General features: G+C 57.8%; 5 protein-coding genes and 2 non-coding genes across 9 annotated transcripts; 4 read left to right on the forward strand and 3 right to left on the reverse strand.

The window, feature by feature from the left end:
- Positions 1-241: 241 nt before the first annotated feature.
- On the reverse strand, positions 242-5,169 carry TRIM7.2 (tripartite motif containing 7.2). The gene is made up of 7 exons (NM_001099354.2): positions 4,602-5,169; positions 3,508-3,594; positions 3,178-3,396; positions 2,776-2,798; positions 2,502-2,617; positions 2,373-2,405; positions 242-1,544 (listed from the first exon to the last, which is right to left on the reverse strand). The coding sequence occupies exons 1-7, from the start codon at positions 5,112-5,114 to the stop codon at positions 1,018-1,020; spliced, it is 1,518 nt and encodes a 505-aa protein (NP_001092824.2). The 5' UTR covers positions 5,115-5,169; the 3' UTR covers positions 242-1,017.
- A 180-nt stretch (positions 5,170-5,349) lies between these two features.
- LOC112533543 (zinc finger protein 135-like) lies at positions 5,350-9,286 on the forward strand. Its single transcript, XM_040648656.1, has 4 exons — positions 5,350-5,409; positions 5,574-5,664; positions 6,743-6,832; positions 7,124-9,286. The coding sequence occupies exons 1-4, from the start codon at positions 5,350-5,352 to the stop codon at positions 8,764-8,766; spliced, it is 1,884 nt and encodes a 627-aa protein (XP_040504590.1). The 3' UTR covers positions 8,767-9,286.
- A 162-nt stretch (positions 9,287-9,448) lies between these two features.
- BZFP1 (B-locus zinc finger protein 1) lies at positions 9,449-11,784 on the reverse strand. 3 transcript variants are annotated; one of them, XM_015294946.4, is made up of 3 exons: positions 11,694-11,784; positions 11,353-11,457; positions 9,449-11,030 (listed from the first exon to the last, which is right to left on the reverse strand). In XM_015294946.4, exons 1-3 carry the CDS (start codon positions 11,707-11,709, stop codon positions 9,703-9,705), a joined length of 1,449 nt encoding a protein of 482 aa, XP_015150432.3. In that variant the 5' UTR covers positions 11,710-11,784; the 3' UTR covers positions 9,449-9,702. The 3 variants fall into 3 exon arrangements, with proteins under 3 accessions (XP_015150432.3, NP_990640.4, XP_015150433.3); NM_205309.4 differs by having other exon boundaries at positions 11,353-11,476; XM_015294947.4 differs by lacking the exon at positions 11,353-11,457.
- A 1,579-nt stretch (positions 11,785-13,363) lies between these two features.
- On the forward strand, positions 13,364-13,468 carry TRNAL-CAA. Its single transcript has 2 exons — positions 13,364-13,401; positions 13,423-13,468. It is a non-coding gene; the product is annotated as a tRNA-Leu (tRNA).
- Positions 13,469-13,724: 256 nt separating this feature from the next.
- Positions 13,725-13,796, forward strand: TRNAE-CUC. Its single transcript has one exon. It is a non-coding gene; the product is annotated as a tRNA-Glu (tRNA).
- A 464-nt stretch (positions 13,797-14,260) lies between these two features.
- On the reverse strand, positions 14,261-14,671 carry H2BL (histone H2B-like). The gene has a single exon (XM_004945667.1). It carries the CDS (start codon positions 14,669-14,671, stop codon positions 14,261-14,263), a length of 411 nt encoding a protein of 136 aa, XP_004945724.1.
- Positions 14,672-17,622: 2,951 nt separating this feature from the next.
- IL4I1 (interleukin 4 induced 1) lies at positions 17,623-22,452 on the forward strand. Its single transcript, NM_001099351.4, has 7 exons — positions 17,623-17,658; positions 19,130-19,344; positions 19,594-19,700; positions 20,278-20,479; positions 20,657-20,725; positions 20,958-21,094; positions 21,331-22,452. Exons 1-7 carry the CDS (start codon positions 17,646-17,648, stop codon positions 22,157-22,159), a joined length of 1,572 nt encoding a protein of 523 aa, NP_001092821.3. The 5' UTR covers positions 17,623-17,645; the 3' UTR covers positions 22,160-22,452.
- The last annotated feature ends 88 nt before the right edge of the window (positions 22,453-22,540 follow it).

Genomic DNA, 22,540 nt, shown 5'->3' on the forward strand with positions numbered 1-22,540 from the left:
ACCCTCCAGCTCCTTCCTACCAAAAGAATCACAGTATTTGTGCACCCTGGAAGATCCCCAGCCCTATGGGAGGGGGGGAGAAGGATGGATTTGAGGGAGGACGGCGCTTTGGGCCCTATCTGCTGCTGGGGACGCAGATCAGTGGAGCACCCATGGTGTGGGACCCCCACCCACCCACACCACACACCCAACCCAGCACAGCCCTGCAGATGAAGAACAGCGCGTGAGTCGCTGTGGATCCTTTTTTTGTTGTTCTTTTTGCACAGCAACTTTTATTTCCCCACTAAAGAGAGTTAACAGTAAAGAGACACAACAGCACGGCGGGGTCACACGAGGACGGATTGCAAGCACGCGCGAGCTCACACCTAAACCAGTGCTCCCCCTCCCCATGGGGGGATTGAGGCCCACCCCCAGCCGGGTGCCGGCCCGAAACACCAGGCCTGCCTCCATCACAGCCTACCAATGCTCAGCACCAAGAGGAGAGGGAAGATTGAAGGGATTTGCTCTCTGGGGGGAGGAAAATGCGGGCACGGCCCCTTCTTGGGGGAGGGAAAGCAGGGATGGGGGCGAGGGGGTGCTAAAAAGGGGACCTGCAGAGCAGTGGTGTGATGATGGGGGCTGGGTATGGCACCTCTCCTCCTCACGGGGGTTTTCTCACCTGCACAGGGCAGGTGGATGTGCTATGGAGCAAGGAACCCCAGATGTGGCTCTGCTCCCTGCTTTGCAGCCGACTTCAGAAGTACAAAAAGAGAGGGGTTTGCTGGGACAGTGGGTCAGGAGGGGAAACCAACCCTGTCTGGGGGTACTTGAGCAGCCAGGTCCATCCACCCTCAACGGCTGACTCCCCACAAGACTTTTTGGGTTAAAAGACGCAAACTTCTAAAAGAAAGAACAAAAAAAAACCCCAAACCCTACAGCTGGAGGAGGACCGCGGGCCGTTGGGAAGCCAAAGACATGGGAGTGGGATGGGGCACTACCAGTGGGTCGGCTCAGGGAGCGGGCACAGAACCGGCCAGGTCAATTGCACAGGGAGAGCGAGGAGCCCACGTAGAAGAGCCAGAAGAAAGGGAAAATCTTTTCGGTGAAGGCGGCCGTGAAGGTGAAGATGGGAGCCATGTTATCGGCGTTGTAAAACGCCACCCACCCCCCCTCGTAGTCCAGGTACACCCCGATCTTCCGGGGTCTCTCACACAGGGACAGGGGTGTCTCGGGGGAGGTGAAAGCCTGGTACTGATCCCAATTCTTCCCCTTCCAGTTCAGCCCCACTGCCCAGATCCCCTCCTCAGGGGCGAAATCGATCTTCTCCTTCCTCCGCACCGACTCGCGCGCCGCTCCCAGCACCCAGCTCTCCCCATCGCCCACCTCCACCTCCCAGTAGTGCCTCCCTGCCACAAAACCCTCAGCTGCCAGCACGCAGAAGGAGTAATCGAATCTCTTGGGGTTGGCAGGAAGCTCCTGGGGGGCACTTCGCAGCCGCACACTCCTCTTGTCCTCCGACAGCACCAGGTAGGGGTTGGCCGTGTCCGGGTCCAGAGAGAGGTCTCCTAGAGAGGGGACAGAGATATGAGTGTCAGAACACATCCCTCTCCATGCTGCTCCTTCGTTTTAGGGGCCAGGATGCTCCCAGGATGTGTTTTAGGGACCAGAAATCTGTGTTTTAGGGTCCCATGTTGCACCAAAATGGGTGAATGGGAAACAGACAGACCTCCAAATTGGAAAGAAATTGGCATGGTGGTGTCTGCAAGGTGACCAGGTCAGGAGGAGGGAGCAAACTAGAGAGGAGAGGACCCAACAAGGGATGGATGTGAACAAATACTGGGATTTTCAATGTTTTATGAGCAAAAGAGCCACGGGGGAGCCAGGATTGGGCTCATCTCTAATTTAGGGCAGAGGAACTCGGGCGTGCCAGCCCAGCCCCTGCTGCTGTCCCACTGGTCTCGCCCGAGATGTCTCCCAGAATAGAAATTTCTGCATAGAAATGACATTTTTAGCCACTGCTGTGCACCAAGAGAGGGAGGAGTGTAAATATCTTTGGGTTTGAGGGCTGCTCCCATCCTCCAAGGGACCGGGAGGAAATGAGGGCTGTCAGGGCTGCAACCAAACACAGAATGGGAACAGCCGAGAGTGCTGAAGACAACTGGGGTCTGCCCAAGAGACCACTCAACCCTGCAGCTCCTGGCACCCACATGGGTGCCTTCTGTGGGCTCTGCCAACAGCTGCATCGTTTCTTTGCTTTCTCTTTTCTCCTCTTCTCACCCCCGAGGCCAAAATGATGTCCCACCCCCACCACGTTACCTCCAGGAAGCAGAAACTTTGCGTTTACAAGTGGAAAAACAAAGGTCAACCCCCTCCAAAAAACCAACAACCCTCACCTGTATCGTTCTCCAGCTCAAACCGAAGGTTCTCTGTGGGAATAAAAAGGAGGAGTTCAGGTCCCCGTGCACCCCAACAGGAGGAGTTCAGGTCCCCGTGCACCCCAACAGGAGGAGCTTCCAGCTCACCCTTGAACTCTAGCAGCACTTCTTTCAGCACAGCACTCTTTTGGGAGAAGCTCTTCAGTTTCTTCTCTAGCTCGGCGAAGCCGGGCTCTGGCTTGCAGAACATCCAGCTCTCAAAGCTGGGGAGGAAAAAGCAGCATTAGGATCGCCCCCTGGAACAAAATCAGCACACAGGGAAGGAATTCTGCCCCACTCCGGGGCTGATTATTCCCCTCTGTTTGTTTCCCCCTCCAGGCCAACCCTCCCAGTGAACCCAGCACGGACCCAGCTTGCTCACCTGCTTCCAGCTGTGGTGACAGCCTGCAGAGAGAAAAGCAGCACCTGTTAGTCCCCAAATCTCCAAAATCCTCCCCAGAAATACTTATGGAGCAGCTCTCAGCAGCTGTTTGAAGGGTTGGGAACAATGCACTCATAGCAGCAGCAGAATTTGGGCTTTAAGAGAAATACTTGGGATGTTTCCTTTGAGGTTTCTCACAGGAGACAAAGGAGCTCTGTTGTTCAGGGTCCACTTTATCCCCAAAGCTGTACCAAATTTAGGGGGAAAAGGTAAATCCAGCACCCTGCAGCACGCCCCACTCCTGATGTAGAGTTAATGGATCCCAGCACCACAGGGACTGGGAGGAACCATCAGCCCACCCACTGCTGGAAGCAGAACAGAAGGACACAGCCCCATTCTCACCGTGCTCCCGGGGCCATTCTCTCCCCCGTGCTCCCCCAGCAGCTTATCCAGCTGGGCAATCTCCTCCGAGAGCCTCGAGACGCTCTCATCTCTCCTCTTCACGATGTCCCTGTCCAGTTCCTCCAGGCGGGACAGCAGGAGCTGCTCCTTCTCCTCCAGGAAACCCCGCAGCTCTTTGCACTCAGCCACGATTTTCTGCCTCTCCACTTCGGTCTGCTTCTGCCAAAGCCAAAGGGGAGAGCTGTGTGAGATCAGTGCTCCCATGGCTGGGGAGGTTTCAGGGCAGAGCTGGAAGGCGTACAGGGGAAGCCCCCCATCCCCTGCACTCACCAGCAGGTCCTCACTCTGCCTCTCCCTCTCAGCCTTCGCTTCTTCTCGCCCTTTCCGCAGGGAGCTCAGGTGCTCCTGGGGAACCTCCTGGAAGCAGAAGGCATTTGGTAGGAATTACTTGGGATCAGGAATGCAGAAGAAGGGGATGGTGAGGGATGACCTCCAAAAACAGATAAGTATCATCAATCATGCAGCAAAGCGCTACCATTAACCCAAAGTGGGTGCAGAGCACTGAGCCCTGCCTCACTGTTATCCCCAACCCTCAGTTTTGGGCACAGAAGGAAAACCAGAAGCAAAAACCATCCCTAAAGCTGAGCAGTTGAGAGCCGGGTGTAAAAAAAGGTGAAACGAAGAGGGAATAAAAAAATAGAACCAGTCTGAATTCCCTGCAGCAGCACAGCTGTGAATGCAAGGCGAGTTCCAGCCCTGCACAAACCATTTGGGATCAGCTTTCAGCTCCCGGCCCCAGAAGGGGCTGCAGAGAGACACCGTGTTAAGTTCGTTAAGGGCTTAATGCAATTAAACCACAGTGCCCAGCCTCAGATAAGGAAGCTGCCAGCAACGCTGCACAAAAAGGGGTTTTTGGGGGATGTCACGGCCAATCTTCTAGGGAAACCCAAAGTTTTTATTCTGGACCCAAAAAGAGCCCCCACACCATAACGCGGGGACATTTCTATATGGGGAGATGAGGATTTTGGGGTGCCTGGAGCAATATTACACCTGCACAAAGATGAAGGTGAGCGGGTCCTCAACCTACATTGGAGCATGGGGCTTCAACACTGCACCCCCACCCGATTGGACCATTAATGGGGGAGAGGGGCTCCCGTAACGCACCCCCACTACACCCCCATACTGCACCCAAGGAAGAGGGTCCTTCCCTCCATCAAGGCGGGGGCTGCTCCCTAACTGTACTCCCAATCCCTTTTGCAATTTCATTGTGATGAGGGGAGCTCCCTGCTGCACACCCCACAACACCCCCCCCACCACGGAACCACACTTATGCCCTACAGTTGTACCCCTCAATGCATCACACCCCCCTTATATCCCCAAAACCCCGAGGGGGGTCCCTACAGCCCCGATCCCCCCCCGCTCACCTCCGCCGCGTGGGCCGCCTCCTCGGCGGGCAGCACAGTGTGGGTGCGGTGCTCCCGGGAGAGGTGGCACACAACGCACACCGCCCTCCGGTCCTGAACGCAGAACAACCGCAGCGGTTCGCCGTGACGGGGACAGCGGGAAGGGCCCGGAGGACCCGGAGGAGCCGCCACGGGGAGCGGCGGAGCGGGGGCGGGTGGGCCCGGGGGGGGGTCGGCGGGGCCGGGGGGCAGCCCGAGCTGCCGGACGATGTGGACGATGTTCCCGAGAGAGCGGTTGGGGCGGAACAGCCGCTGCGGGACCGGTTCGCGGCACTGCGGGCAGCACAGCCGCCGCGCGGAGTCCTCCCAGCACTGCGTCACGCAGGCCCGGCAGAAATTATGGCCGCATTCCGCCACCAGCACCGGGTCGGTGAAGTACTCCAAGCACACCGGGCAGGTGAGCTCGTCCTGAAGGCTCCGCGCAGCGCTGCAGGGGGCGGGCGGCACGGCGGGGGGAGCGGGCGGGGCCTCCATCGCCGCTCGGAGCTCCGCGGAGAGATCCGCACAGCTGCGCGCCTCCGCCCCGACTGACGGCCGGAAGGGGCGGAGCGACGCACGCGCGGGGCGAAACGCGCGTCTGCGCCTGCGCGGTGCGGGAGGGGGCGGGGCCACGCATGCGCGGTGCGCAGCGCATCCTGCCTTCTCCTGGGTGGGCGGGGGAGTGCGCATGCGTGGTGTGTGAGGAGGGCTCGTGGGTGGGCGGGTGCGCATGCGCGGGGTGCGCCGTGAGGGCAACGCGCATGCGCAGAGTCCTCCGTTGAGAGCCGGGGTGGGGGGCGTGTGGGATTGCATAGGGGGTTTTGTGTGGGTCTCAAAGGGGTTTGGGGATTGCAAGGAAGGGAGGGCGGCAGGTGGGATGGGTGTTCGTCGGGGGAGGGGGCTGCGCTTCTCCTTTATAGGTTGCGTGGCTCCTTATGGAGTCACTGAGGGTAGAAGAGCGCTCGGAGGTCGCTGTGTGCAGCCGTCAGTCCGTCCCTGATCGTTAAGGTTGGAAAAGGCCTCCAGAGACCCCCAATTCCAGCCGGTAATGGGTCCCAATGGGGCCCTTCCTGCGCTCGGCCGGCTCAGCTCTCACCCCGCAGCCTTTTCCGTGCGAAAAGCGTCCATTACTGCAATGCTGGAGGAGCTTTTTGTCCCTTTGAGCCCAAATTCACGGAGAAACGGCCCGCGTTGTCCCCCACATCTCTCAGTCCTCCGCGGGAGGACCGTGAGGCGCGTGGAGGGCGTAACGCCGCCGTTTGTAAAGGTTTTCCACCTTTTCCTTATTTTTTCCTCGCTATCGCCGGTGACGTTTGCTCTGCGGAGGAAATACTTGCGGGAGAGGTCGCTTTCGGGCTGAATTTGGGGTGAAAAACGGCGGATTCGGGATCTGCGGCTGAGCGGCACCGCAGAGGGGCGGTGCCCGCTTCCAAAATGGCGGCTCCGCCCCTCTTCCAAAATGGCGGCTCCGGCCTCAAGCAGCGCACGGGGAGAAGATGCCTCCCCCCCCCTCCCCTCCCGGCCACGAAGCGGTTGGGGCGAGCGGGCCGAGATGGCCGCTGTCGCCCCCTCACTGTGAGGACGGCCTATCTCAAGATGGCCTCAGGAGGATGAAGCCATGGCGCCCATCTTCATTGAGGGCAGCCCATAACGACGTGGGATGCGGGGGCCCCACCAGACCTTAAAAAGGGGGGAGGGCCATTTTTAGGGCTATTTTCAGCTCCCCCAAACCCTCCGAGGGCTCTTAAACACATCTGCGCTGTGCTGCTGGCTGTCTGGTGCGCGAGGAGCTGCTCCTATTGACCGAAAACCCCCTTTTTCACCCCAAAGACCCTCTGTGGGATCAGTGCAGCCTCACAGCCCCCCCTCCATCCACACTCAACAAAAAGCCCTAAAATCCCAAACCCCACCCCCACATTTCCGATTTTTTGGCCCCAAAGCCAAAACCCTCACGCATTTCTGTGCTCCCCGTTCTCCTCCCCTCCGAATAATGGGGAAAATTTGGGGGTGTGTGCTGGGTCTTCCTCTCTGGCTCTCCTCATCCTCACGCAGTGGGGTCAGGGGGGCTCCTGGGGAGGGCAGAATCTCCCGACCCATCTTATTCCCCTCTCTTTTATTTCCAGAATTCCCCATTTCCAAACCCAACCCGCTGTCCCACAGGGATGAACCCACAGCCCTGGATCTCCACGTACCCAAGGACACCCCGCTGGGAGGTGAGCCCCACACCACACCTCCAGCACTGTGGGGTTGGCCATCACCCCAAAAATGAAACAACCCCATGACATTGGGTTGGCCATCGCCCCAAAATGAAACAACCCCATGGCCTTGGGTTGGCCATCACCCCAAAATGAAACAACCCCATGACGTTGGGTTGGCCATCACCCCAAAATGAAACAACCCCATGGCCTTGGGTTGGCTATCACCCCAAAATGAAACAACCCCACGGCCAACCCCAGCTTTGACCTCTGCCATCGCTCACATCTGCCCCCCTCTCTGCCCTACAGACAACAGAGCAGCGCAGGAACCCCATCAAGAAGCCCCCAAAGCGACCAAACCCACAGAGGGTCCTCCCTGCGGCCCTACAAAGGGCAGGAGCAGGGAACCACCACGCCTCCACCAAACCCAACCCGGCACCACGTGTGCTGAATGCGGGAAGAGCTTCAGCCACAAATCAGCCCTGGTGAAACACCAAAAAATCCACTCCGGCGACCGCCCTCACGGCTGCCCCCACTGCGGCAAAGCCTTCATCCAACGCTCCGACCTCACCATCCACCAACGGGTGCACACGGGCGAACGGCCCTACGTGTGCCCCGACTGCGGGCGGCGTTTCAGCGTCAGCTCCTCTCTGCTCACCCACCAACGCACCCACATTCCCGGTAGGGAGAAACCCAACCGCTGCCCTCAGTGCGGCCGCAGCTTCGCCGACGCGGCGGGTCTGGATCGGCACCTAAAGAGCCATCTGGGGGGCAAACCCTACGAGTGTGGGGTCTGCGGGAAGGCTTTTGCCTGGAGTTCCCATTTGGAGAGGCATCGGCGCATCCACACTGGTGAGAAACCCTTCCAATGTGCCCAATGCGGGCGGGCATTCGCCTGGAGCTCCCACCTCGACCGCCATATGCGCACCCACGTGATGGTGGAGGAAGAGGAGGAGGAGGAGGAGGAGGAGGAGGGTGGGGAGGATGAAGGCCTTCCTCCTCCACCCCAGAAATGCGCCGATTGCGGGAAGCGGCTCAACCACCAGACGGACCCCCAGCGCTTCAAGCATAAGGGGACCCAAACGTCACCCACTGGGGGTGAGGATGGGCCCTCTGTCACCCCAGTGTCACCAAACGGAGATGGGCCCTCCATCACCCCAATATTCCCAACTAGGGATGAGGATGAGCCCTCCATCACCCCAACATCAACTGGGGATGAGGACAGGTCCTCCATCACCCCAACATCAAGCAGGGATGAGGATGGGCCTTCCATCACTCCAACATCAACTGGGGATGAAGACAGGTCCTCCATCACCCCCATATCCCCAACCAGGGATGAGGATGGGTCTTCCATCACCCCAACCTTCCCAACGGGGGACGAGGACGGGCCCTCCACGTCCCCATCCCCATTTGAGCAGCGCAGCACACCCCTCACGCAGACCTCCGACCTCAAACACTGTCGCGTCCACCCCACCGAGCGGCCCCACCGCAAACATCGCTTCCAACGGAGCCCAGCGTTGTCCAAACACCCACAAACCCACCCTGAACCCCACGCTGAGGAACCCACCGTGAAGCCATCGCACCCATGCGGGGCGTGCGGGAAGACCTTCGGTTGGCTCTCCCATTTGGAACGGCACTGCCGCGTCCACACCGGGGAGAAACCATTCCGTTGTGGGCAATGCGGGCGGGCATTCACTGTCAGATCCCACCTGGAGAGGCACCGAAGGCTGCACCGTGGGGAGAAGCCCTACTGGTGCGGGCTGTGTGGGAAGGGCTTTGCGTGGAGCTCCCATCACGACCGGCATCGGCTCACCCACACGGGTGAGAAACCCTTTTCTTGTGCCCAATGTGGGAAAGGCTTCGGGCGCAGCTCACACCGCAACCGGCACCAGCATGCCCATATGGAGAGGCACCCCGGTCAGCCCGAGCGGGGCACGCAGCCGTGCCCATAGCACGGGGTGAGGGGACACAGCCCTGCTTCCCTGCTGCCTTCCTGCCCTCCCCCACAGCAGCCCTGGGTGCCGCCGCTGCCCCCCAGCTCCTGAGGTAGGGGTGGGGATTTGTAGGGGGGGGCTCAGAGCCAACCCTGCATCTTTAGGGTCACCCCGCAGCTGGAGCGGGGATGGGTTGCTGCCCCCTCCTCCACGCTGGGTGTTAAGGGGATGTTTTGATGTCCAGGATGCTGTCAGGGTGGGGGTCAGGATGGAATGGGGTGGGTGGAGAGGTGTGGGTGGGTCTGGGGGGGTCACCAAGCACGGCAGGGAGACTTCACCCCATGGCTCTCCCCATCGTCTGCCCCACAGCACGGGGTTGGGTGTGTGGGACCCCTTGGGGGGAAGGAAGGAGGATTGTGGAGACGAACGGCTCAGAAACACCCTGGGGGCCCCCATGGGCCCCCCAAACACCGCTCGGGTCGGGCTGTGGGTTTGGGCTGCCGGGACGGTAACCCAATAAACAGAACTTCACCAGAAATACCTTTTTTTGTGCCTCTTTTTGTCCGACGGACGGCGCAGAGGGGCACAGCCCCCCCCCCCCCCCCACAGGACGCCTCCCGGTGCTCATTCTGCGGGATCCACGCACATTTCCCCCCACGGGGCTCAAGGATGCGGCCCCGGGAGCCCCAAAGCCGGCAGCTACGGGGCGCAGCGCTCCTTTATTTGCTCGCTTTCCCCGCAGCGTTCCCGACGGGCCGACCCGACAGCGGCGAGGACCACGCGCGGACGGTGGGGTTTCGGCACTCGGGTTACCACCCCAACCCCCGGCCTCAGCAGCCCAGCACGGGAAGGTGTGAGCGGGGCCAGGAGTGGGCGCTCCGTCCCCGCAGCACCGCTCTGTTCGCTCCCCATCCCACCTCCTCCTCCACCCCACCCCGCTGAGCTCTCCGCCCATCACCGCTGCTCGGCCCCGGAGCTCAGCGGGGCCGCACGGAGCGGCTCCTCCGCTTCACCCCTCCCCTGCACGGGGAGCAAAGGCGCTTTGGGGCCGTGGCTGCGGCGGTGCTTGGTCAGGTGGGAGCCCTGGCTGAAGGCTTCGCCGCACTCGGGGCACTCGTAGGGCTTCTCCCCGGTGTGCACCCGGCGGTGCCGCTGCAGGTGGGACGCCCAGGCGAAGCCCTTCCCGCAGTCCCCGCAGGTGAAGCTTTTGAGGGCCGCGTGGCCGCGCCGGTGGGCCAGGAAAGGCGGGGCGTCCTCGAAGCGCTTCCCGCAGTCCCCGCACTTGTAGGGCCGCTCGGGGCGGTGCGTTTTGCCGTGCTGCAGCAGGTGGGCTTTCTGCGAGAAGCGCTCCCCGCACAGCCCGCAGGGGAACGGCCGCTCCCCGGTGTGCACCCGGCGGTGCCGCTGCAGGTGGGACGCCCACGCGAAGCCCTTCCCGCAGTCCCCGCACCGATGGCTGCGCTCCCTCCGGTGGCGCCGCAGCGGCGCCGGGGCGGCGCGGAACGCCTTCCCGCACTCGGCGCAGCGCTGCGGTTTCTTCCCGGCGCGGCTCCGGCGGTGCCGGACGAGGTCGGAGCTTTGGCCGAAGCATTTCCCGCAGGCGGAGCAGCGGTGCGGCCGCTCCGCCGCGTGGCTGCGGCGGTGCTTGGTCAGGTGGGAGCCCTGGCTGAAGGCTTCGCCGCACTCCGGGCACTCGTAGGGCTTCTCCCCGGTGTGCACCCGGCGGTGCCGCTCCAGGTGGGACGCCCAGACGAAGCCCTTCCCGCAGTCCCCGCAGCGATGGGGTCTGTCGGCCGCGTGGCCCCGGCTGTGCGCGAGGAGTTGGGCGGCGCCGGCGAAGCGTTTGCCGCAGTGCTGGCATTTGTGGGGTCGGTCGCCACCGTGGGTGCGGCGGTGCTGGACGAGGTGGGAGCTTTGGCTGTAGGATTCCCCGCACTCGGGGCAGCTGTAGGGCCGCTCCCCCGTGTGGACCCGGCGGTGCCGCTCCAAATGCGACGCCCACGGGAAGGATTTGCCGCAGTCGGGGCAGCCGAACGGGCGGTCCCGAACCCGGGAGGGCTTCACCCCATCGCGTTTGGGGGTCGGGGCGGCGGGGGGGGTCTGCGCGACCCCGAGAGGGACGGCTTTGTCGGGGCGCTTCGCTTTCCGCCTGTGGGATCCCGCGGTTCGGTTCTGTGCCGGGTTATGGGGCGGGTGCGTTTGGGGCTCCTCCGACCCCACGGCGTCCTCCTTCAGCCCCACGGCGTCCTCCTCCGCTGCTTTGTGGTTCACCAAGCCCTGAGCTGCGGGAGATGGGGGGGAACGGGGTCAAAATGGGGCCGAGATGGATGGGACAGGGTCGGGATGGACGGAGCAGGGCTGGGATGGAATGGGATTGGGATGGATGGAGTGGGGCCGGCCCTAAAACTGCAGCAGATGCAGCACCTGAAGGGTGGGAGCGCAGCAATGGGGTACCCCCGAAAAGTCATAGAGAATGCCCGGATTTGGGGAAATCCCCCTCGTGGCCGCCAGCTTCCCCTCCTCCCCCCCTAAAAATGGGGCGTCCCAAAGGTTGGGAGCATGGAAATGGGGGGGGGGGAACGGAGGATTTGGGGTCGGCGTTACCGATGGACATCAGCGTCTCGTAGCTCTCCTGCATCACATCCCGGTACAGCGCCTTCTGCCGCGGGTCCAGCAGCACATAGGGCTCCATGGCAGGCAGGGCATCCCCTACAGGGCAGGGAGACCCCTAAAGGGGGGGGTGGGGGGGGGGGGAACGGCTGAGAGGCAGCGATCCCCGCAGCCGCATATTTCCCAACCCATCACCCCAAAACCTTCTCCCGTTTCCAACTCCCGTCCGCACCCCGACCCCATTTTCCCACCCCACCGTGGCGAGGGGGCGGGGAACGACCCCAAAGCCGAACGCGGTGCGTTACAATTCCCCCCCCCCCCCCCCACATCGGTACCTGGAATTAAATCCATACGTTGGGAAAACGCATCCTATGGGGCGCGGATCCCCCTCAGACCCCAGAATGGAGGCGAACGCAGCGCCGCTCCGGAAGCTTTACTATGGGATCCGGGCACTAAAAGGCACCGAGCGGAGCTCAGCGCTTCCCCGGAGCCCCCTAGAGGTGACCCCAACCCCACAGCCCGAAGGACGGCGGTCCCTTTCCGCAGCCCCACACCTTTGGGGTGTTGGGTATGGGAACCCCACTGCCTTTAAGGGCACTGCAGGGATCCGTGGTTGGTGCAGATGCGTTGGATGTTGGGGTTACCCATAGGGAAAGAGGGGGAATGCAGTGGGATTTGAGGTTATCTATAGGGAAAGAGGGGAAATGTGGTGGGGTTTGAGGTTATCCATAGGGAAAGAGGGGGAATGCATTGGGATATTGCATTATTGCAGCCACGGGAATGGTTTTGGGGTCCCTATGGGGTAACAGCCCCTACAAACTCACCTGCCCATAAGCTCATTTCACTGCAGCAAAGCTTCCCTACCCCACAGCTGCACCCTATAAGGAGCCATCCCAACCAGCTCAGGTGCAGAACCTTAAATTACCCCAAAGGCAGCTGGGGGTAAAGCAAAAACACCTGGGGCTTCTTGAGCCCTGAGACACCCACCCTATACCTTAACCCTTGGGGTTCCCTATAGCTCAATATTGGGGTTCCCTATAACCTCAGTGTTTGGGGTTCCCCATATCTCAACACTCGGGGTTCCCTATAGCTCAATATTGGGGTTCCCCATACCTCCACGCATACAGGGTGCTGCAGGGGCTCTTCCCCCCACACGTCCCCATGGGGGTTTGGTGCTCCCCCACCCCACAGAACAGACATAGGAGTGCTGTAGGGCAGAAAGGACTCCGAGTTTATTTGCCCCTTTCCCTCTCATTTCTCCCTATGGCCGAAGGGCTCCCCGTGGTGGGGCGCTCTCCATCTTCAGCTCCCCAGAGAGAAGGAGGAGGAAGAAGAGTAGGAGGAGGAGGAGGACGAGGAGGAGGAGGAGGACAAGGAGGAGGAGGAGGAGAGGAGCCCCACTCTGCCCTCCATCGCCGCATCCACCGCTGCCTTCAGCTCCAATGTCCCAATGAAGGACCCCCGGCGCTGCCGCCGGCGCTGATCCGCATCGCTGACCAAACCCCTGGAGAAGGTGGCCATGAAGGAGCACATCACCCTCCGGGCCGTGATGGACATCCGCCGGGATGTGGGTGTCAGCAGCTCGGACCGACGGGACGCGTTCCTCCTATGGGGTTCCGTCCTCATCCCGTTGCCGGGTCCCCTCTGGGATGACCTCCATCGCCGCCTTCGGGACGAAGGGCTCCATTGGACACGGTGGAACTTCTGCCTCCTCCTCCTCTTCCTCTGCTGCTGGCAGTGCCTCTCGGTGGGCGCAGCCATGGGGTCCCCCCGTCCTCCTTCCTGGGGTGGGGGGTCCCCCAGAGGTCCTATGGGGCTCTATGGGGCTGTATTCCAATGAGGCACTGCGATTGGTCAGCTGTCCTGCAGTCGTTGTGATGTCAGCCCTCCTCGTTGGAATTTCCATGGGGATTTGGGCCCAAAGGATGGAGAATTGGGTCCCCCTGAAGCCCACCCCCCCAAAGTTAATGAGTGAGGATGAGGAGGGGGAGGAAGGCTGCTGGGTGTCAGGATGGCCGAGTGGTCTAAGGCGCCAGACTCAAGGCTGAGCCTTCCCCATGGGATTTCTGGTCTCCGCATGGAGGCGTGGGTTCAAATCCCACTTCTGACACACCTTTTTTTCCCCCTAATTTGGGAAATATCCCCTTTTCCCCCCCCCCACCCCACACCTTCCTGCCCCACAGACCCCATAAATGCACGTAACCCCTTTGCAAAGCTCACCCACGCGTGCCGAAAACACGAGTGGGGCGCAGAGGGCCCAGCAGGGATGCGCTGACCCCACAAAGGCAGCACAGAACCCCCCACCCCATGGCTGAGTGCCCACGGTGGGGTCCCACGTGGGACCCCCCGGAGGGCTCCCACACCCCTCCCTGGTGGTCTAGTGGTCAGGATTCGGCGCTCTCACCGCCGCGGCCCGGGTTCGATTCCCGGTCAGGGAAAGTCTTTTTTCTACAGAAACTCCACCCCAAATCCTTTCCCCGTTTAATTCCCCAGCGCTGATCCAGCCCTGAAAACACATATTTAATCTGGGCGGGTGAGCTGTTCCCGCTGCCCGCTCCCATCCCTTCCAGCAAACCCAAATACAAACACAACCCCAACATCTCCCCAGCAGGGCATGGAAACCCTTTATTTCCCCCACGCGAAACGCCTTCAACTTCTCCCTAATTAAACGCAAGCCGAAGCCAAATAATTAATGAAGACGAAGACATCGATGCTGCAAAACGCTGCAGGGTTTGCCTTTATTGCAACGCCGTGGTGGTGTTTCGCACCCTCGGTGACCCCCATTGGGTATCCAACGGTCGCATTGGTTTCTCCACCTCTTTTTGGGGTCTCATCCCACTCCCTTTGGGATTCGGGCCTCGTCGTCCCCCTGGGTGGGTTTGGGGGGGGACGGGGCCGTGCGTTACCGCCCGCCGGCCGCGCGCTTCCAGTTCTTGGGCATGACGTGGTGCAGGGCGGCCCGCACGTGGGTGGGTCCCACCATGGGACGTTGGCTCTCCTTCCGCAGCCGCTCCGCTTCGCTCTCCACCCTCCTGCAGACGTCCTTTAGGAAAGCCACCATCAGAGCTTTGGCCTCGCGGGACAGGAGCCTGCCGTCCTGCCTGAGCATCTTGCTGGGGTCGAAGGAAGGGCTGGAGGACCTCTTCTTCTGCCGCTGTTTGGGTCTTGGCTTGGTCTTCCCATGGAACTTCACCTTCTTGGCCGGGGGTCTCCTGCTCGGAGTCTTCTGACGCGTCCTTTTCTGGGCTGCTCCCCTTGGTTGGGGTCTCTTCCCCTTTTGGGGTCTTTTCTTCCTTTCCCCCGCAGACACCATGGCTCAGCTGCGCTGTCCGGGACCCCAAAAGCCAATGGAATTCTCTGCCCAACCCCCCTTTATGCAAAGCAGTATGCAAATGAGGAGCCCTACGATTGGCCAAAGGAGCAATACCCCCCCCCCCCCAATGGGAGCAACACCCAATGGGGTTCCCCCCGGTGCCCCCAATGTCCCCCACCCCTTTGGGTCCGCCATGATGGTTAGCCAGCCAATTAACCCAGATTAGCATATTATGGGGAAATCAACCTGACTGTGCCCTTTGGGGTGAGGAGGAAATGGAACCGGAGCAAATCCTTTGGATCTGAATGCCTTTCCTCAACTGTAGTCACCAGCAAAGCCAGGTCTGTCAGCTGGAAGACTAATGATGGCTAATTACTTCGTTAACGAGTCCACCCGAATACACCCATGGTGGTTGCCCAGATTGGCTCCAAAGGGGCTGAGCCTATCTTCATTAACGAAATCACCCATCAATTACTGTCACAGCCCAAACAGAGTTGGCAGAAGGCTGATTAGCATAATTTATTGTCTGCTATTGACTGACAGAGCAGAACAACGGCACTAAAAGCAAACCCTGACCTCCCCATGCACAAAGGGTTGAGGTTTCTTCAGCATACACGCATGGATTCAACCCAAGGAGCTGCAGGATGGTGGTCCTGGGGCTCTGCTCCCCTTCATTTGTCCTCATTTATCCAAATTTACCCTTCCAATTGATCGGCATTTATCCTAATTCATCCAAGTTCACCCGAATTCATCCAAATTCATCCAATTCACTCTTCTAATTTACCCAGACCTATCCAATTGACCCAAATTTAACTTCCTGATTAACCCAAATTCCCTTGCAATGCTTCGCCTCTTTCCGGTAGGGTGAATCTTCCGCCCCAGACCCCAACAGCTGCAATGGGGAACGGGAAGCAATGACAGCCACAATAGAACGAAACAATTTGCACTTTTTAACACAAATTTCTCCACTTTTTTTTTTTTTTTTTTTTTGCATCACCCTCTGCCGTCAGTTCCCCATAGCAAAGACTTCCCAGCAATGAGGGGGGAGGGAACCCCAGGACGCCCCAATGCCCCAACAGACCCTCATCCCCATCCCATGTGTCGCAATGGGTTTCAGGTACAGCTGCCCTTCCAGTCACCCTCACGGAAGCAGCAGAAGAAGGAACATGGGAGGAACTCGTTTTGCAATTAATACTTGCTTATGCCCTGACAATAGAGCCGTGGTGTGAGGCTGATCACGGAGCGATGTGTAACTACACGTGTTAATCTCACCCTTATCCCAACAAACCTCTGAAACTCTGCCCGGCCCCAGGAACACGTGTGAGCGTGGGGTTCTCCGTGTAATTCCCAGATCACCCAAGAAATCGTCTCCAGATTTGATGGTGTGGATTTGGGTTCGATGCTGGGAAGAGGCAAATGGGGTTGGTTACATGGGGGCATTGGGAGGAAGTCCCCAAAGCAACAAGAAATGGGGAGGGGAACCGTGCAGTGCTCGAGTCATCCTTCAATGGGGTGATCCATGGGCATCCAGCAATGGGTTTACATGGGAATAAAAGGAAGTGCGTGGGCTGGCAAGGTGGATGCAGAGGGAGCAGCCCCACGAGGAGCCCAGCTTGCCAAATTTGTGCTCTCACCACCCATGGCGTTGCAGGGAAAACCCCACACCCTGACTTCTTCCAGGAAAGCCCATTGCAGGCAGTGTTGTGAAACCTTCACGTCTGCGTGACCCATTCACCAGCGCTGAGAGATGCCCCAATGAACTGGGAAGATGCCGGGGGGGCTGCATGGCATTTTGGTTGGGATTTGAGGCGGTGGCGTCCCAACCCACGGGGAGGTTGGGGTGGTCTTAAGGTCCTTCCCACCCCAATGCCTTTTAGGATTTGGGGATCCCTCCGTTCGATGATCTCCTTAAGCAGAAAACCCACAGCTGCGCGACCACCTCCACCAAAGCAAAGGTCCTCAACCTGACCTGCCCTCACCCCATAGTTCTGCAGAACCCCCTTATGGGGCGTTCATTAAGCCATAACGTTGACGTATGGGACCAATAGTTACCTCAAGTGCATGAGCTGCAGTGTGACGGATGGAAGCGGTGTGGGGAAATCCTGCAGCTTCAGTAGAAGAACTGAAAAAAAAGAAAAGCACCAAAGAAAAGAGGTACTGAAAGGAGCCAGAAAACAAGGAGCAAAGCTGTGCTATGGTCTGTCGTGGTTTTATGGTCACATCATCGCGGTGGCCATGGGAAGGAATTTCCATCACTGCTGCACGCAGCTTCAGGTTCTGACGTGAGCAGAACTGAAAGCATTGGAGAAAAGGAGTTATTATTATTTTCTATTTTAAAGAAGGACAAATTTAGTTAAAAAGGAAATAGCACTGCTTCACTTTGGCCATCCGGGCAAAGACGCCTCTTGGTTCCCTCTGTGCCAATGGAGGGAAGACCAACACAACCCAAGTGATGGAATAGCTGAGGGCACGATGGATGGACTTCCATCTGCAGATACCACCACCATCACCAGGAGGGATATTTAGGATGGATTCCCACCTGGAGACGCCACCATTGTGACCAGAAGGGATATTTCGGATGGATTCCCACCTGGAGATGCCACCATCTTGACCAGGAGGGATATTTCACATGGATTCCCACCTGGAGATGCCACCGTCGTGACCAGGAAGGATATTTCAGGTGGATTTCCATCCCTTGCTTCCCGTAGCACAGAAGGGTGAGGCCACCCTTTGTGCCTTCTGATGATCACGTCCCACAAATGGATGGCTCATGGTCAGAGGAGGTGACACCAGTGAGTAAAAAAGATAACACCAGTAAAAACAAATACAAAAGAACTGAATGTGTATTCAGCTGTTACTTCCCCATCTTATGACATACTCTGCTTTCTTCCGGGGTGGACTTTTTTTTTTTTCTTAAGCCAGGGTATAAAATGGAAACTAATCTCAGCAGAGGAGACGCCTGCCTACTGCAACCATGGCTGCGATGGGTGAGTGGCTCTCCCTTGGAATTACTGCTCTCTTTTTCCTGCTTTTCTTCAGAGTTCCTTCTTCGTCTGCCTTTGGTGTCACCTCCTGAAGGCCCCGACCTCAAACCTTCCCATCGATCTGCTCTATTTTATGACCCCATAGAATTCACCTTAGTGGGCAGTGGGACCCAAATTTGACGTCCAGAAAAGATCTCCTTCTTCCACATCACCCAAGGGCACGGAGGGCGATCACACTGGTTGGGATGGAGAACTCCTGAACTCTAGAAAAGCTCTCTTTTGCCTTCCAAGTTGTCCAGAAGTATTTGGGGTTGGGACGTTGGATGGGATGGAGATCTCTTCACCCCCAGAAAAGATCTCCGTTGTCTTCCACATCACCCTACACTATTTAGGGCTGTCGTGTTGGATGAGATAGAGATCTCCTGACCTCCAGAGAAGGTCTTCTTTATCTTCCACATCACCGCACAGCATTTAGGGTTATCGTCTTGGAGAGGATGGAGATCTCCATCCTATCCAACATCTCCATCCTTTGCCTTCCACGTTGTCCAAAAGAATCTGGGGTTGGCACGTTGGATGGCATGGAGACGTCCTGACTTCCACACCATCCCACATTATCTGGGGAGGTCATATTAGGTGGGATGGAGACCCTCCTGATCTCTAAAGATGATCTTTCTCTTCCACATCGCCCAAAGGTATTTGGGGTTACCACGTTGGGTGGGATGCAATGAGCCCACGTCCACCAAAACCCCACTTGGGACGCCATCCCTCCGGGACTTCAGGGCAGCGCTGGCATTGGATCAGAACAATTAATGCCATTTTCCTGCCTGGCATCGCTTTCAGCCGTGCTTTTAAGTCAGCCCTGCTATTAACCAGGCTAATTACAGCAGCCGCTCTCTAATTATTTTGCACCACCACCATCAGCACTTTCAGGAAAGTGAGGCAGTCCTCTGTGCAGACAGCTCTGGGGTTCAACCACTGTCCATGAGCTTGGACCGGGGCCGGTCCAGCTGGGCTGTGCTTTCAACACAGGTTTTCCCATGAGTAAGGATGACTCACAGTGCACTTACAAAAGATGTTGGTTTTTTTTTTTCCCTCCTCTTTCTCATCTTTTTTTTTTTTTTTTTTTTTTTTTTTTCCCCGAAAGAAACTGGAAAAGAAAGTAAAAGTAATCCGGTAGTAGGACAAAAAGATCAGGAACTCCCTGTTGGGGTTTCTGTTCACACTTCTATCACTTATCTTCATCTATCTGACATCTATCTTATGCATTATAGATAAGTGTATAAGCATGGATTACAGATGTATAATCTCTTTGTATTCCCAGTGCGGTACCTCCTCCCTCCATTGTGCCACCCAGGGTAACAAAATGGGATAAATCACTACAACAAGGGAGGAGGCAGCGGGCACAATGATTTATTCATTTAAATTGCCTCCCTTCCTCGCATGCAAATGACCTTTCATCACCATTCCTCGTTAGTTCTCTTCCAAATGCTCCTCCTACTGGGACTCGCCAGCGCCAAGAGGTTCTCGTGCTTCCCTGAGTATTGCCTCCATGACAAAGACTACGAAGAGCTGCTGAGTATTGTGAAATATGGGCTGGAGCCCACGACGCGTCCATCGAATGTGGTCATCGTTGGGGCTGGGATCAGCGGGCTGACAGCAGCCAAACTGCTCCGAGACGCCGGCCATAAGGTGAGGGGTGGCACATTGGGAGGGTTGGCTTCTGGCAGCAAAGGTTTTCCAGCCTGGAGTGAGAAGTCATTGATTCGGAGGGGGGGGGGGGGAAGGGGGGTGTCAATGCATTTTTGGGGGGATTGATGCGCTTTTGGGGGAATCAGTACATTTCTAGGGGAATCAATGCACTTCTGGGGGAATCAATGCACTTCTGGGGTAGCTTGCTGGAAGAACCCCAAACCCATTTGCCATCTCTCTCCTTTACAGGTCACGATTCTGGAAATCAGCAATAGGGTTGGTGGGAGGATCAGGACCTACCGGGAGAAGGACTGGTATGTGGAGCTGGGAGCCATGCGCCTGCCGAGCAAGCACAGGTGAGCTGCGGTCCTCCATCCTTTTCAGGGCCAGATGTCCATTTTGGAAGTCACAACCCCAAAAGTTGGGCGAGTTCCCACCAGTTGGGCACCCAACCCGGTGTCGGTAGGAGGATGGAGCCAAGCAGGGCTTGGGCATCAGCCAGAATGGTCTGGGAAGAAGCTGTGGGGTGTTCCCAAACACAACGCGTGTCCTGGAGTGGAATCAGAGCCCTCCTCCTCCAGAAGAAGAAATGGGTGTCTTTGGCTCTCTCCCAACCCAACCAATTCTACATTCTGTAATCTTGGCTCTTGCTCCCCGTGACATTCTTGTAGGTCTCCTTACCCTGTGGTTGCTGCAGTGAGGCAGGGCAACTTCCAAGCAGCAAAAATATAGAGATAAGAGTGCCTAAAATGCCCCAAATCTGCACTTAAAAGCCAAAGTCATACATGAGTGCACCAACATCATCAATGTAGAAGTGTCCCTCAGTGCCAAAGTCATAAATGGGTGCACCAACGTGCTCAATGGGGAAATGCCCTTTCTAGGATTCTCTGGGAGGGTTCACCAGCACTTCCCAGCTCCTCTGCTCCGTTCCAGGCTGGTGCGTGAGTTTATAAGGCAGTTTGACCTGAAGCTCAACCCGTTCCGCCAGACGGATGACAACGCCTGGTACTTCGTGAACGGCATCCGAGCGAGAGTGGCAGAAGTGAACAGAAACCCCGATATCCTGAATTACACCCTCAGGCCGTCAGAGAGGGGCAAAAGTGCCAGCCAGCTCTACAGGGAAGCCCTGCAGTCGGTATGTGGTCATCAAGCCAACGCAGTTGGTATGGGCTCATGAAGCCAACCCAGCAGGACGAGCTCAGCCCATTACCAAACCCCACAGCGGTACCCCAGATGAATCCCAACAAAGCAGAATTTCTTTGCGAAATGCCCTTTTTTCCCCTCCTTGACTCCATCAATATTTCCTCTCCAGGCTGTCAAGGAGTTCCAGACCACGAACTGCAAGGAGTATCTGGCTAAACACGACTCCTTCTCCACCAAGGTAAAGGGCAATTGATTTGGTGAGATCCAGCTGGTGGAGAGGGGGCAGACTGGGTCAGAAATTCCCAATTTGCTCATTTTGAGATCTGTCCGCCTCAATTGGAAGAGACACTGATCCACATGGAGCTGTATCCCAAAAGATCTGAGTGGATCAGGGCATGGATTTTGGCTGGGGGTTGATCAGTGCACTGAGATAACGACTGCAGGCCCTGACTTCTCCTTGGCTTCCGTAGGAATATCTGATTAAAGTCGGGAATCTGAGCCGAGGAGCTGTGCAGATGATCGGAGATTTGCTGAACGAGGACTCGGGGTTTTACCTGTCCTTCCTTGCCTCGCTGTGGGATTTTGATATCTTCTCTAACGGGGAGAGGTAAGACGTCATCCCATGGGGAGAGGTACGACCTTTCCTATGAGAGAGAACCTCGCTTTGAGCTGCTCTATGAAAATGCAGCAGGATAGGAAATATTGGTGTTGTTTTGATATCAGAGTGGGATACCTTCTCTCAAAGGGTCGCTGATCTCTCCAGGAGAGATCTTACAACTCAGACCTCCGGGAGAAGTTCTGCCCTCGCCAAAACCCAACGCTTTCCCTCCTTCTCCCTTCCAGCTTTGACGAAATCACGGGAGGTTTCGACCAGCTGCCCAAAGCCTTCCACAAAGCACTGCCGGGCGTCATCAAATTCAATTGCACGGTGGAGAAAATCATGACGAAGGGAGGGAAGGTCCGGGTGTTCTACCGCGCTCCAGACACCCTCGCCCCCAGCATAGTGACCGCAGATTACGTCCTGGTCACCTCCTCGGCCAAAGCCACGAGGCACATCCAGTTCTTCCCACCTCTCTCCCCTGCCAAAAACGAGGCTCTCCGCTCCATCCACTACGCGAGCGCTTCCAAAATCGCCTTGGCATGCACGGAGAAGTTCTGGGAGAAGGACGGCATTCAAGGAGGGCAATCCATCACCGACCGCCCCTCCAGGTTTATCTACTACCCCAGCCACAACTTCTCCAGCGGGGTCGGGGTCATCTTGGCCTCCTACACCTGGAACGATGACGCTGAGTTCCTCATGCCCTTAGCGGATGAGAAATACTTGGACGTGGTTCTCCAAGACTTGTCGGACATCCACCGGGTGAGCAAGAGTTACCTGCAGTACACCTGCGACCGCTACGTGATACAGAAGTGGCAGCTGGACGGGCATTCCCTGGGAGCCTTCGCTGCCTTCACGCCGTATCAGTTCACCGATTACTCCCAGGCGCTCTTTGAGCACGAGGGGAGGGTGCACTTTGCAGGGGAGCACACCGCCCAGCCTCACGCATGGATCGACACCTCCATGAAGGCTGCGGTGAGGGCAGCGAGCAACATCCACGACGACAGCGAAACCCGAAATCTCAGCCCTAACCACGTACACCTGGAGAGCTTCGTGGAGAAGGGAGAGCTCTGAGCTCGCTGGGCTTGGGGTTGGAATGTACTTTTGGGGGGTCAATATTTTCCCAAGATGACTCGGCAGAAGCACGTTGGCAGGAAAGGTGTTAAGGGAAAATAATTGGAAAAAGAAATGGGAAAGTCTCCTTTTCTCAGAGGGGACACCAACAGCTGCCTGGTCCAACACTTGGGAAAGGCTGGGATTCCGACTTCGTGCAGGTTTTGTGACCTCATAGTGCCCAGGTGCAACGCAGCGAGTCCCGGCTTATGCAGAGAATGGCTCAGATGGAATAAAACCATCATTTTCCACTCTCTTCTTTCTGATGCACCTCCATCTCCCCATAGAGAGAGGTCTCATTGTGTATATTTCATCCCACCTCCCTTCAGCCGTGCAGAAACT

Source organism: Gallus gallus, chromosome 16, assembly GCF_016699485.2.
Source record: "Gallus gallus isolate bGalGal1 chromosome 16, bGalGal1.mat.broiler.GRCg7b, whole genome shotgun sequence".
NCBI lineage: Eukaryota > Metazoa > Chordata > Aves > Galliformes > Phasianidae > Gallus > Gallus gallus.